This window comes from Carettochelys insculpta, chromosome 8 (assembly GCF_033958435.1).
Source record: "Carettochelys insculpta isolate YL-2023 chromosome 8, ASM3395843v1, whole genome shotgun sequence".
NCBI lineage: Eukaryota > Metazoa > Chordata > Testudines > Carettochelyidae > Carettochelys > Carettochelys insculpta.
In genome coordinates, this window is record NC_134144.1 from 44,067,953 (window position 1) to 44,080,639 (window position 12,687).

The 12,687-nt window shown below is 39.1% G+C and overlaps 1 protein-coding gene across 4 annotated transcripts in view; it reads left to right on the top strand.

Moving 5' to 3' along the window:
• Positions 1-12,687, top strand: part of WDSUB1 (WD repeat, sterile alpha motif and U-box domain containing 1) — a 59,343-nt gene that overhangs the window by 18,894 nt on the left and 27,762 nt on the right. For all 4 annotated transcript variants that reach the window (XM_075000831.1, XM_075000832.1, XM_075000830.1 and 1 more), the window contains 6 exons: positions 2,155-2,247; positions 3,053-3,146; positions 4,837-4,870; positions 7,610-7,650; positions 7,738-7,844; positions 8,384-8,563. In XM_075000831.1, coding sequence (XP_074856932.1) covers positions 2,155-2,247; positions 3,053-3,146; positions 4,837-4,870; positions 7,610-7,650; positions 7,738-7,844; positions 8,384-8,563 — 549 coding nt within the window. The remainder of the gene's footprint in view (positions 1-2,154; positions 2,248-3,052; positions 3,147-4,836; positions 4,871-7,609; positions 7,651-7,737; positions 7,845-8,383; positions 8,564-12,687) is intronic.

A 12,687-nucleotide genomic window follows, 5' to 3' on the forward strand; every position in this document is an offset into this window, starting at 1 on the left:
ACTGTTTTCAGTTAGCGTGGGAAGTGGAGCAGGGAGGCCTCAGGCACACCTTTTATGAGTTTGCTATTCCCATGGCCAGCCCTGGTGGGCATCAGTGTATTGTGCTGTTGTCAGAGTACTGAAAGGATTTTGTGCTAATCAAGAACTGTTGTGCCAAAGAGGATGGAGGCAGAAAGACCCAACTGCAGAGCCAAACAGGGAATGTCTGTCGCTGGGAGAAATGCTTTGCTGGACATTTGCAGCCCATTCTGCCACCTGAGTGAATTAGAGGGGTCATAAACCAAATGGACAATCTGGCCTATTGTCTGGTTGTATCAACTAAGAAACAGATCATAGGCAAACTGCAAAGATTGGATCCAAGGCTTTGGCTCAGCCCATTGTACATATAGAGGAAAGCTGAGAAGTTCAAAACTGCATCTGAGTTTATGCTCATTTCATTAATTTTGGATCTGAGGCTGTTATTTAGGCCCAGTTCTAATGAGAACTGATCAATAATATTTCATTAATTCTTTGTGACCAATTACCCTCAAAATACTTCCACGGAGAACTAGGATTAAAGTTTGGCTTGATTTACTTTCCCACAATCATCACCCTTCTGCTAGGATGATAAGTGATTCTGGGAAACGTGCAGGATATAATGGATGATGTTCCCTGGCAGATGAGGTAATAGACGACGCACACATCCCTCTCTTGGCAGCAGACAGTCTTGCCAGAGAGTACATGTACTTCTCAGTGTTGCAAGCACTGGTACATCACAAGGGCCATTTCACAGATTTCAACGTGGGATTGTTGGGAAAGATAAGTAATGTGTGCATCTGCAGGAGCGCCAGTCTCTTCAGAAAGCTGCAACATGGAACTTGCTTTCCAGACCAGAAAATTACCATTGGTGACATTGAAATGCCTATAGTTATCCCTGGAGACGTAATATATCCCTTGATTGAACCTGTACATAGGAAGCCTGGAAAGCAGCCAGGGCAGGTTCAATGACAGGCTGAGAGAGTGCAGAATAGTTGGAAAGGGTGATTGCAAACAACTGCTCTTCTTTCCCACTACAGTCTGGATGTTGCTTGACTGCTTGTTCAAGTGTTTGCATTTGCAAAGGAAGGGTTACAGGTTTGGGTGGAGGGGCACTGATGTGCACAATCATTGTGTGACCACCTCTTCTCATATAGCATACCTGTTCTCTGGGACGATCCCTTGTTGCCAGTCACAAACAGGACAGGACTCATAGAGTCATAATTTGTTGGGGATCAACAACCAGAGGCAGATTTCCTCAGCAACATCACTTACAAATCTTCCCCCATTTCCTGATGGTAACCATGCACGTTGTCAGTCTTAGGAGCGTCAGAGAGCAGAACAGAGAATTGTTGCAGCTGCATGAATTTGGTGAGAGGCCAGGACGTTGCACTGCTCTGCTTTGTGTTGCAGTCATGCCAAATCACTTACAGCTGGCTTGGCATGGTAAGGTGTCTTATCACGAAACATGGAGTAAGGCAGCCCTTCCCAGAGACTTTCTGAGAAGGATTGCAGAGTACTTCCATGAGAGATTTGTAGCGATATCCAGGGAGAAGTCCAAGTCCACCTCCAGGCAAGTCAAAACACCAGAAAAACTTTTTAAAACTTAAAATAATGAGCACATTCTCTCCCACTCAGCATTGGTGGGCGAAGTGAGGTGTCCTCTGGGACAACTCATGCTATGTTGTATGGGTGATGGTAAACCTTTAGCTTTGATTGCTATTTCATTCTTATTGTCACAACTGCTCAGTTTTGGGTTTCTTCTACCCAGTGTCGGTTTTTTTTGTGCTGGTATTTGCCGGTACTCTACCAGCATCTCAGCAGCCACAGGATTGGATAGGGAGGCGGGGCATGGAGCTGGCTGAGTACCAGCTCTTTGGGGTGCTTTTGTTTTACACAAAAAAGCACTGTTTCCACCTATATTATTCATGAAACAACATTAGGATATATTATCTGCTATATGATTTACCTTGATTGCAGAATCATAATTTGTATAATTTTTATTTTTACCCACACTTCTAAAAAAGTACTAGGAATACATAAGCTAATTGTAATTGTTAGAATTCTAACTTAGCTTACTGGTCCGTTATGTTCTTTTCAGTGCTTCTGATCCACTTTAAAATGTTTTCATTTTATCAGATGGAATACAAGGGTCCAGACACTTCCGAATGGCATCTTGTGGTCAGGATAACCAGATCAAGCTTTGGCTTATTTCATTTGCTGATTTCTTAGGTATGTATGGGAATAATTTTCTTTTTACTCAGAATTAATAATTATTTAAGTGCAATGTAGTATTAAAAAGATATGTAACTCAAGGGTGTCAGGATTCAATGTTAGTAAAACTAATCACGTTTAAAGTTAAGCTCCTGCAAGTGGTTTGCTGGAGTGGAGGCTAAGGGGTTAGCTGTGTGCCGGGTCAAGCCATTTGTAACTTCTTTATTAAATATTTTAACTGATTGAAATCCAGTAACCAGTTGCAGCATATTAACAGAATAGTTAGTACATTGTTACATGTTATTATGCAAGAGTGTATTTTTATTTGATGGAAAGGAACCAATGCTTGTTTAAGTGTAGAAGTGCTGAAGTATGCTAGCTTAAGATTGTTAAGATTTCAAAGTGAAGCAGCAGACATAAGGAAAAACTATATTACCTACATAATTACCCCCTTCTGTGCATGCATTATGGTACAAGGTCAGATCTATGAGACTGCTTTTGTGGCACAGCCACAAAACCAGTTTTTTTTCTGGGAATTTTTTAGCAGATGAGAGCCATAATGACAGCTTTTATGTCAGTCCTCCTTGCATATTATGGCACAAGGGCCCTGACCAAAGAAAAGAAAGATGAGATTGGAGAATGCCCTCAGCCTGCTGATCACTGCTATCGTTTATGTAATTGACAGCTGGATTCACTTGATTACACTGTACCAAACTAAAGTTTTCAAACCTTTTAAATAATAAATCAAAACATTTTAAAAGGAAAAGATTGGTTAAAGAGTTGAGAAGAATTATGATCTACTTTTTGCTAATTGTGTTTGCAGGTTGTGAATTAAAATATGAATGCACGTTGAACGGACACTCTGCCCCAGTTCTGGCTTGTGCTTTTTCTTACGATGGGCAGATGTTAGTCTCAGGGTAAGCAGTTTAACTTAAACCTCTCTGGTCTGCAGCTGTGTCCAGCCACATCCGTAATATGGCATGATTTTAGTTAGCTGGATGACCACTTACTCAGGGTGTGGCCAAGCTTCCCATGGTCCCATAAAGTTTGTTTCCAGCCACCAGTCCTGGTTCTCCGTGTTTGGTGCTGTTTATTTAGCTGTAATTTATCCCCTTTTAAAAGTCCAGTGAGTAGTGGAAGTGTTGGTAATATTAGGTGCTAGACAATATTGACCTCCTGTAGTCTGACAAATTCTCTCATCCAGCACCGGTCAGGTCCCGAGGGTGCTGGACAGGGGAGGTTCAATCTGTATTAAATGCACAAACATCTACTGTAAATTTATCTCGCTCTCCTAAATAGGAAATTGAATTGTTTTTGTTTATAGCACTAACATTGATTCACAGGCTACTAAGGGATTGGATGATTGTTTGGAGTGGGGAGAACTGAATTTCAGCTGTGGTATATAAAAAGCTCATGATTTTTATCTACATTATTACAATAAGATAATATAAACAGTGGACTAGAATTTAAAGACTTTGTTTTAAAATATTTCCTTTTGTAAAATGTATATCTACACAAAGTACATGCACACAAAGTTTGTAAGTGATATATGTATAATAATGTTTTAGAACAGCGGTCCTCAACCTGAGTTTAGGAACCACAAGGTGAAGCAGTCGTTTTTGTACAACATGAAGACTAACTTTTTAATCTGAAATTTACACCCATTGGCATTGGAGTACAGGAGGAGGACAGAAACCTGGAAGAATCTGTCCCTGGTCCCAGCCAAAGAGACAGCTGCCATTAGGCCCTGTGACACAAAAGGGATGGCTGGGTGAAGTTAATATGAGGGGGTTTAATTTCTTTTGTCAAATCTTGTGATGGGCGGTGGTGCATGATATTTGATCTCTTGAGACTGGCATCCAGTCTTTTAGGTATGTTCCATGCATCTTTCCGAAAGAACTGTAGTTGCTGAGAAGCAACACACAACTCTTTGTATTCAGGTTACCTTATTTAAAAGTGATATTTTAATTATGAATTACTTTAGATTCTGTGTTGAGCCACTTCCTCTATCTAGTCTGTTTTGTAGATATTCAAAGTCCAAATTGAAATAGAAATACTTGGCAGATGGGAGCACTGGGGTTGCTGCTACAATCCAAGACTTGAAGCTGTGTCCATCATACACAGGATTTGCTTCAAAGGCTTTCAGTGTCCCAACTGTAAAAATTGTTCCAGTACCCCTGGGTAGGAGAACCCACTCAATCAGCTTTCACGGTGTCCACATGTTCTTGAGCCAACCTCTACAGCTAATCCCTGTACAGGAGCATTTAGGGGACAAATGTGAATGAGATATTGGTATGGTGATAGCATGGGCAAGTGGATTTTAGATACTACATGGATGCAATGCCACAAAACCCTGTTAGACTAAAAAGCAGTTGTGGGTTTCAGCCACCACTCTTCCCTTTAGACTATACCTCAAGCTGTTGTGTAGATGACTCGTGTCTAGATTTTGATTAAAAGGATTGCTAGGTTTAACATCTGCATAGTTGCTTCCAGTAAATCTTTTGTTTAGACTTTTCTTGTGGGACAAAAAATTGTGCCATAGTTTTTAATAATTTTTTTCTTATTTCTGTCTATACCATCATTTAATGTAATGTGTTCTTTTTAAAGATCTGTGGACAAATCCATCATAATACATGACACTGTAAGTATTAAATAATTCATGAACATTTACTAAACTTTTTTTTTCAGTTGATATTGGTACTTCACCTAAAATGTTGTTTTCCCAGAACAGAAAGAGAAGAAAAATATGATCTTATGTCTTTAGTGGGTTGTGGTTTTTTTTTTTTGAGTGGGAGAAAGGAGTTAATCTGTATCAAAGTAAAGAATCTCTTTTTCTCTCATTTTTCTACACCTTATTATTTTCCTAGTCTGGTACTCTACAAGAAAATCACACTGCTATATGCAGATGTATCTGTACATTCAAGTGGATCAATTTGTAAGTCTTGTGTGTTATCGTATCATTCAAAGCATATAAGAACGAAGTCATTGACATTGGGGGAAAAAGATAGGGATTTCCTGTATGAGTAAGAGTTGTTTTAGGAATCCTTTTGTATATTATATGTACAAATGTGGGCAGTTTAAGGGGAATGGTTGAAAAATAGTAGCATTCTTTAAGATCACATAACCTTTTTTACATTTTATTTCGTACACTTAACTGCTTGACAGTAGGAATAATATCACTGAAAATGGTGGTAAAGACATCCTTGTTCATCTGTACATAGTATCTAACGTTTGACTTTTACAATATTAAAATTGTTAGTCTGCCTTCTTGTGTGAAGGATGAACACACTTTACCTACGTATTTACAGGCGTACATCTTTTGTGTTTTGTTAACAACTAAGATCAAATGTGTTTAGGCAATTTTTTGTCTCAAAGAAGTGAAATAGTTTATTTCCTATTCGTATGCATAGTGGATTGATGTGCCCATCCATACCTGAAAGAATGAGTCGTAATCAGAATATGAGCAAGTTGACACCAAACAAATATATTGGGGCCAAATTATGCTGCCTCCCCACCAGTGTAAATTCCCAAATCAGTGAGCTTTCTCTGTTTGTAATAGTGGTTTAACCAGGGGTGTAAGTAACTTAAATTTTCTTACAGGTACTGTCCCATTGCAACTGGGATCTCTGCCAGCTCTTTGAATAGCTCCCTGGTGGTTTTTGTTGCAGTTCAGTCAGTTCTTGACAGAGTGGCATACCAACTTGCTTTTACCTCTGGTGTAACAGAGAGTAATCTGGTACTGAACTTCCTGGAACTACAGGATGTGGGAGAGAAAGCATAGTCATTCACTGAAGTCACAGAACTGGGAGATAGGAGGCCATAGCTCTAGTTTTGGTTCTTAAACTGACTTCCTATGTGATGTTGGATAAATCACTGTGCCTGTGGGTCTGGACTGTGCCAGACCTTCCCTGAGCACTGATTGCTGCTGAAATACTTTTTGGCCTCTATGCTTTACTGGGAGCAGCCTAAAGGTGATGAGGGAGGCATGTCGAGCATCCCAACAAATGAAGAAATGTGAAGGCACATCGAACAGGTCCTGTAGCCTGTAGAAAATAGAGCTCTTCTTGGGTTAGGGAGGGGATCTATTGGCATTCCCCCCGTACCCCCGCGAAAACCTCTGCAAAGAGATGTCCCAACTAACTGTGACTTCATGGGGTAAATTATTGTCATCAGTCTGGGATGGACTGTATTTTCTCTTTCTTCATCGGTGTCAATATGAATTTATATTGAGTTTTGAAAGATTCACTGCTTTAAGTTACCACTTTATTTTAGAAAAGTATGATTGCTGACTATTTAAATAATTTGTTCCACTTGTTCTGTTTAGTCATTTAATGCTAATTGGTTCTCAGGTAAATTGTGAGATCTAAATAACAGGTACACCCATGAGAATATTTTGCTGCTTTCGTGTTCTCATAATCTTCTGAGATTATGGAAACATAGTTAAGCGTATGGGAAAACAGACTCTCAACCTTCTGCATCCAAATATGAGACAATGACAAAGTGAGGAATACAGAAAAAAATAGTAATGCATAAAGTTTAATACTGAGCACGCCAGGGAATATGTAATCTTAGATTCTTGTCTAAACGTTATGGGGAAAAATTCTGGTGTGCTTCATAGTACAGTAATTAGTGAAAGAATGATAGGTCTGCAGGTGATGGAGGTAAATTTCAGTCTAATATAAGGGATGTATCCCTCATGAGGGACAGTTAAGAAGTACATGGGGGTAGGGAGGAAAGTTAACATGTCAATTAGAATAACTTGGTTTGGGTTTTTTGTTTTTGTTTTTTAATTCTGACATGGTCAAAGTAATCATTTGCTACACTAAAGAGACTCTTAAATATCATTGTTTAAAGGATTGGAATCTTTAAGATTTGTTTTTGTGTATGGCAGCATCTAGTGGGCGCACATAAAAACTACAGTTTTGTAATACTCATTACACACCCTGTTTTTTTTGCTGTTGTTTAAAGATTGTACTGTGAATTCTATTTGAATTTATCAGTTCACTCTGCCATGTTCTTACTTCTAGTATCTTGGAAGATTTTTTTTTTGTCCAGATGAGTTAGAATTAGAACGTTAGAAATGTCAATTAAATATATATTTCTATCTGACAAGTACATTGATGGGCAACTGTATCGTGTTGAATTGAAGGTGAGGGTGATATGTCAGGAGATTTTTGAGTTTAGTTGCCAGGTTGGAGGCTGATTGGCTATATATTTTGGCACATTATTTGCCCGTTTTGTGCCTCAGTTACAGCATCTTCAGATTGAAATAATTATGCTTCCTCATCTTTAAAATGTTTTTTGTTTAAAAATTACTGTATAAATAAAAATGATTTTTGTTTCTATTTGACGTAACAAATGTAATATATTTTGTTTGCAGAAAACTGGGAGCATCCTTCACACTTTAACTCAGCACACCAGGTGTGAAATCAGCATAATCATTCATTAAGCAAGGAAAGTACTTAATGTGATTTTAAATTTCAATTATTGAATTGCTTTTGTTTCTAGATATGTTACAACTTGTGCTTTTGCACCAGATATTCCATTACTAGCAACAGGTTCAATGGATAAAACTGTGAATATTTGGCAGTTTGATCCAAAGCAACACTGTGCAGGTAAATACATATATTTTCAATACACACTTTTTACAGTTCAGGTATGATACAGTTGTAAACCTATTGGAAAAGGCAACAAAATGCTTTCATAATATATACTGAATGTGTAATCTTAAATAGCATAGTCCCAACATTTAACCTTCCTTAAATATTGTATTTACTAGCTGTTCTGTATTTTGGAAAAGAAAGACAGAAGAAATCTTTTAAACATAACACTCCTCCTCTAAGGAATTGTTATACCTAAACAAAGGGAGTGTTTTATCTTGCATCCCCTTTTTTTAAATCTCTGGGCAGTGCTGGCAAATAATATTCCCAGAGCAGTGCAGACTTTGCCAGTGACACTTGTACACAAATAATGAGAGAAACAGAAAATAGAAGTTAATTACAAGCATAATTGTCAATAGGAGCAAACAATATTTGCTAATTAATATAGACAAAATAAGTCAGGAAATAAACGTTCTAGGTAATAAAAATCTATTTTATCAAGGTATACAAAGAGAAACTTATCTCAAATTTCCCTTCTCTCCTTGTTTCTCGAGGAAGTGGACTGGAAGCTGAACCTAAGATATCTGTTGAGAACTGGTCAGAGGAAGAAGTCTCAGTCTGGCTTTGTGCCCAAGGTTTAAAAGACCTTGTTGGCATTTTCAAGATGAATAACATTGATGGGAAAGAACTGCTGGGTCTTACAAAACACAGTTTGGCTAACGACTTAAAAATTGGTAAGACTGTAAATGGAAGTAAAGTTGTAACCTTTGATAGGAATTTAGGAACTTTTAGGGTGGAAGAAGATCAGGAATTCCATGTTAGGTATGTCTTCTCCTTTAAGTTTACAGTGATTCTGCCAATCTGTTTTTTTCTGTTAAATACAGTATATAGCCAAATATTATCGATACTCTGTAAACACTTGGATTTTTTGAGTTTCCTTGTCCCGAGGGCCAACAGATATACAACAGTGTTGCATTGGCAGAGAGATGAACTAGGTTTCTTAATCTGTCTTTTTCAGCTCTGATATATCTGAGGCTATGTTTACACTAGGAAATAAAGTTGAATTTATTAAAGTCGACTTTATACCACTAGATTTTATAAAGTTGATGGTGAGTGTCCACACGTTTAGAAAATCAACAATGTGTCCCCATTACCTTTGCTAAATTTAGCTGTGCCTATCCCACAGTTCCTGCACCCCATTGCATTGTGGGTTTCTATGCCAGTGTGTTATGGGAAGAAAATGTGGGTGTCTGTTGTCGTCATCCTACAGTGCATTGCCATCACTCTCGGCTCCTGTTGAAAACAAACTGCAAAATACATTTTTGTGCTACTTTTTACAGCCAAGGCTAGCAGGCCTGTCCTGATAAATGTAAAATGCAGAAATAAAAATCTGAAAAGTTTGTTTGCAGCTGTTGAGAAGAGGGCGTTTTTTGGCTTTGTTGAAATGTTTTTAATTTTGATAGTGTTACTTTGAGTAATTTCATTTTGACCTGGCAGCTCTGGTGTACAGGGGCAGTTGGAGAGTCCAGCAGTCGCATGGTGTAGGGGAGCAGTTGGAGAGCCCAGCAGTCACATGGTAGAGAGGGCAGCCGGAGAGCCTGGCAGCCATGTTGTGTGCAGGGGGTCGAACCAGAGAGCCTGTTGGCTGCATGGTGTAGGGTGCAGCTGTAGAGCATGGGCTGATTCTTGTTTCCTACTTCCTGCTCACCTGGAGCACAGCGGACGCGAACGTGATGGTCAGAACAGATACGTTCAGGGCATTGTGGGATACTTCTGAAGGCCAATAAAATCAAATTAAATAATGTTGTGTCTACGCTAGCATTAAATTGACCTTGTAAATTTGAATATGGTGTTACTCCTTGTGAAAAAGCTGGAGTAGCAAAGTTGACCTTAGGGCCCCTTAAAATCAACCTAATGATGTTTGTAGTGAACACGGCTACATTATAATATTGACCTAACTCCCCTAAAATAATTTTTCTGCTCAGTGTAGATATAGCCTGAGGAGGAAGAAGGTAATTTCAATTTCTCTACACATGTACATGTACATACTGTAGTCAATGATTCTGGCTAATGTGAGCAGTACTTCTTCCTCTCTCTCTGGGGAGCTGTGCATTTTTGTGACATGTAGAAGCCAGCAACCCTAGATTTAGTTGTGAATTTTTCAGGTGGATATTACTGTGATTGAAAGAAATATCAGAACAAAAATATGTGTTTTGTTATGTTTTTCCTTTTGCCATAGATTGTATATAAGTAGGTGTGGTTTTTGGTTTTTTTGGTTTTTTTTTAATACAACTGTTGATCAATGGGACATATGCTATATAGTCCTATACCAGTCAAGTTAGGAATTGATATTGCAGAAGTCTGCCTGGAGGAAGTACTATGCTATCATGGCTGAGCCAGAATGTCTGGTATGCCCAGTCACCTGCTAAGTGGTGATGGGGACGACAGCAGGGCAAGCCAGGTCAGAATGCTGTGAGTGGCCTTTGCTTAGGTCATGTGGGTGGTACTTTGTATTAAGTGTCGCTTTGCAGAGTGCTTCTGTGCACGCCTACCTCTAATGACAATGTGGAGGCACCAGTGACCCAGAACCCCCAAGATCTCAGATTCTAGCCCTGTAGTTTTCTACATACATATGTACTAATTGTGAGATCCCCGGGGTTCAATCTGGGCTGTTGAATCATTGTGCCCCTTTAACTCAGTAATTTCTGTGCCCTATGACCCACTTTCCTGAAGGAGCTGCTGCTCAGCCCACTGACCCCAACCTCTAGTTATCCCCAGACAACTACCAGCGTGTTATGCTCAACCACTCTTGAATTATGTTTTAGGTGACACCCATATATCCTTCAGCCCCAGCCTTGCACCCAGAAATGTGCATCTGGTACTGGTCAAAGCCCCCTCGGCCTGAGTAAATGCGTTAATTAGTTTGCAATTCCATCAAAGGTATAAATACGCGCCAGCCTATATAATTGGAATAGAGTCTCCAAATGTAAGTCAAAAACACAGTGGCTTGGAAAATGCATTAAAATAAGTATATTAGCACACAAAAATAGATTTTAAGTGACCATAAATGGTATAGGCATAGAAGATCAGAACTGATTGCTAAAGGATATAAAAGGTAAAATCGCAGTTGCATTCCTAAACTTTATCAAGCTAAGTCAAGTTTGAAGTAACAAGGTGTCTCTTACGCAATTGTCTACCCCAGTGTGGAAACTGGAAAGTTTTTTCTGTTAGGACTACCCCCTGCAGTCCGGATTGCTTTGTTTCCTGCACTATAAGTGGGGAAGGAAAGGTGGTTGGATCCTTTGTTCAACCGTTTTATATCTTGACTATTTTTATGGGAAAAGTCCTTGCTTTGTCATGGCATCGGGCAGCTCCATGGCTTATGTGCTTGAGCAACTGTGTTCATGTGAATTATAACTCTTATTTGGAGCTCCTTTGGTGGTGAATGGCTGCTGATGGTTGCTTTACATCGTGTGTGGTGGAGTTCACCCCTTTGTTGCTACTGAAAAGTCAGTTCATGGACCTTGTCCAGCCTCACATGTTTCAGTAGCAAACATATAGTAAATTTTTATGACTTCAGGTACAGCGATGAAACACATTTTAACAGGACAGTGATGTTAAATAGATGAACTTTTGCAATGATACATCACGAGGCATACTTTATACAAAGAGATTGTAATCCTATAAAAGCGGTGAGTATAGGGGAATAGGGTATTATTTTGAGGTACACTGTCAGACTAGTAGATACGGTCACAACAAATACTTTACGACGTACCTAGTAAGTGTAAGATCCCAAGAGGCAATACTGCATGTACTGCCTCCTTGGGTTCTATAAGTTACTAGTTAGCTCTTGGAGTTCTGAGACTAGGTATCTGTAAAAGATCATTCTCTCAAGAAATACCATTTCTAAAAAGCAAAAGATAAAATCAATTTCTGCATAAATGTTGTTAATGTTGGATATGGGCTGAAATTGTGCTATGGTGCTCATCAGCTGAGACTAATCAGATAGTGCTGACTGTAGGGTTATGTGAAAATTGAAAGCTGTGGGACTGATGATAGAATCCCCAGGAGGATTGACCCACTGTACACATCACACTCTGTGGAAAGTATTAAAATTTGTAATGACACATTGGGAACTAATTACAGACTATAAATAAGAAAATGAAATCTGATCAAGCAGTTAGTAGGATGAAGATAAAATAACAGTGTATTGATTGTAAATATTTGAGTTAGTCATCAAGAATTGATCCCAAGCGCTCCCCCCCCCCCCCCCGGCCAAGTCATTTTTGAATATTACAAGCACTGTACCCCACAGTGAGTGGTTAAGAAATGCAGGCACATTCTGAGCCACACTTTCAAGACTGGTAAACCAAAAATTGGACAAGCACAGTGATTTTTCTTATTTGTTGGCAAATGTCTAGGATGCTTTTATGGAGCAAATACAATTGCAGTCTTGCAATGGTGAAATTCTCCTTAACAGCAGAATCAGTGATAGACATCTGGAGAGTGGGCATGGATCCCAGGCCCCATGAGAGAGGCTCTATATGTGATAATGCATGGAATACAGCCAAAATATGTGGTGATTCATGGATCTTTGTCTCCTCCTTGCAGTAGGCTGCATTAGGATCATGGTTTTGGGATGAAGTAGCCTCTGTGCAGTAGAATTCAATTCTGCTGCTGTTCCAAGGTTTTATTCAGTGGCCACCAGCCTCTGGCTGGCCCGTGCATCTCATTTCCTATTCCAGTGGGTACTATAATGCTTTTTTTTTTTTTTTTTTTAAACTGAGCATATGAAGGGACAGGTTTTTAAAGGCATTTAGGCTTTACAGATAGATATAGCTAAGTAGTGGGATTTTTC